At 38.0% G+C, this 1,315-nt stretch overlaps 1 protein-coding gene across 1 annotated transcript in view; it reads right to left on the reverse strand.

The window, feature by feature from the left end:
* LOC101650989 (zinc finger protein 613-like) overlaps positions 1-1,315 on the reverse strand; it is a 16,428-nt gene that overhangs the window by 4,550 nt on the left and 10,563 nt on the right. The window contains 1 exon segment of the mRNA XM_045292422.1: positions 27-757. Coding sequence (XP_045148357.1) covers positions 27-757 — 731 coding nt within the window.

Below are 1,315 nucleotides of genomic sequence, written 5' to 3' on the forward strand. Positions count from 1 at the left end.
AAGCCTTTTCCACAATGACTGCATACGTAGGGTTTCTCTCCTGTATGAATTCGGTGATGAATAGTGAGATGGCTCTTTCTGATGAAGCCTTTTCCACATTCATGGCATATATAGGGCTTCTCTGCCATATGTGTTTTCTGATGTTCATTGAGCTGTGGCTTATGGAGATAAGCTTTGCCACATTCTGAGCACTGATACAGTTTTTGTCCTTTATGAATTGTATGATGATGCTCAAGAAGCTTGAAGTTTTTCAAGAAGGCTTCCCCACACAGACTGCAACTATAGGGTTTCTCTCTAGCATGAATGATCTGATGATCAGCAAGTAAGGACTTTTTAATGAAGATTTTCCCACATTCCCTACCTGCATGCAGATTCTCTACTCTGTGGGTTTTCTGATGCTTAATGTATTGAGATTCAGTGCTGCTTGAATTTTGGCTCTCAAGGAATTTAACTGCAGTGCAAAATTGCTTGTGGCCAGCTTGAAGAAAGGCTTGTACGGCTTTTTCACCTCTGTGAAGTTTGGCAGACTTATTTACTACATTGCTTCGTCTCTGACGGACGGCTGGTGAAGCTAAATTTGATTTCACAGGTCTTTCAGATAGATCAAATATACCACGATTTTCCCTTAAAGGAGAAAGGTTTTTGTGCCGAGGAACAGTATTTTCCAATGCATTATCTTCATAGCATTGTTCCATCCTGTCCACCCTTCTTTCCTTTGGGAAGTGCCCGGGCAGACAATCATTCACTTCCTGGATTTCTAGGGGAAAAGATAACAATGACTCCTTTCATCTTCTTAGTTGTAACAGAGCCTTTTTTTTTTTTTTAATTAAAAATTTTTTTCTTTTTCTATTTATTTATTTATTTTAACAGAGACTTTTTTTTTTTTTTTAAGGTCCATTCATGTAAGGGGGATCTTTCAAAATAACCTTATGATGTGAGTGTCAATAAAACACCATAGTTTATTATCCCTTGCATACTGTTAAAAACAAAATAATACAAACACTCCAAGAAAGTGAAAAACAAGGAGTAGAAACAAGGTTAGATAGTGCATAGTGAATAAATGCAGATTTGGCTTCTTTTTTAAATCAGGAACTGAAAAACATGAGAAGATAAATAACTAAATAATTAACTAAGCCCACCTGGAAGAAGCACACCAGCCTGTGTAATCAGGAGGTGTCGATAGGATCAGATATCAGGCATCAAAGAACAAAAAATCATATCACTGTGAATGAGGGGGAGTGCAGATTGGAGACTCAAGACCCATCTGTAAGCAACTGGATATCACCTTATAGAAGGGTCGTAGGGAGGAGACGAG

This window comes from Echinops telfairi, unplaced genomic scaffold (genome assembly GCF_000313985.2).
Source record: "Echinops telfairi isolate 266 unplaced genomic scaffold, ASM31398v2 ScPeMD7_655;HRSCAF=1070, whole genome shotgun sequence".
NCBI classification, from domain to species: domain Eukaryota; kingdom Metazoa; phylum Chordata; class Mammalia; order Afrosoricida; family Tenrecidae; genus Echinops; species Echinops telfairi.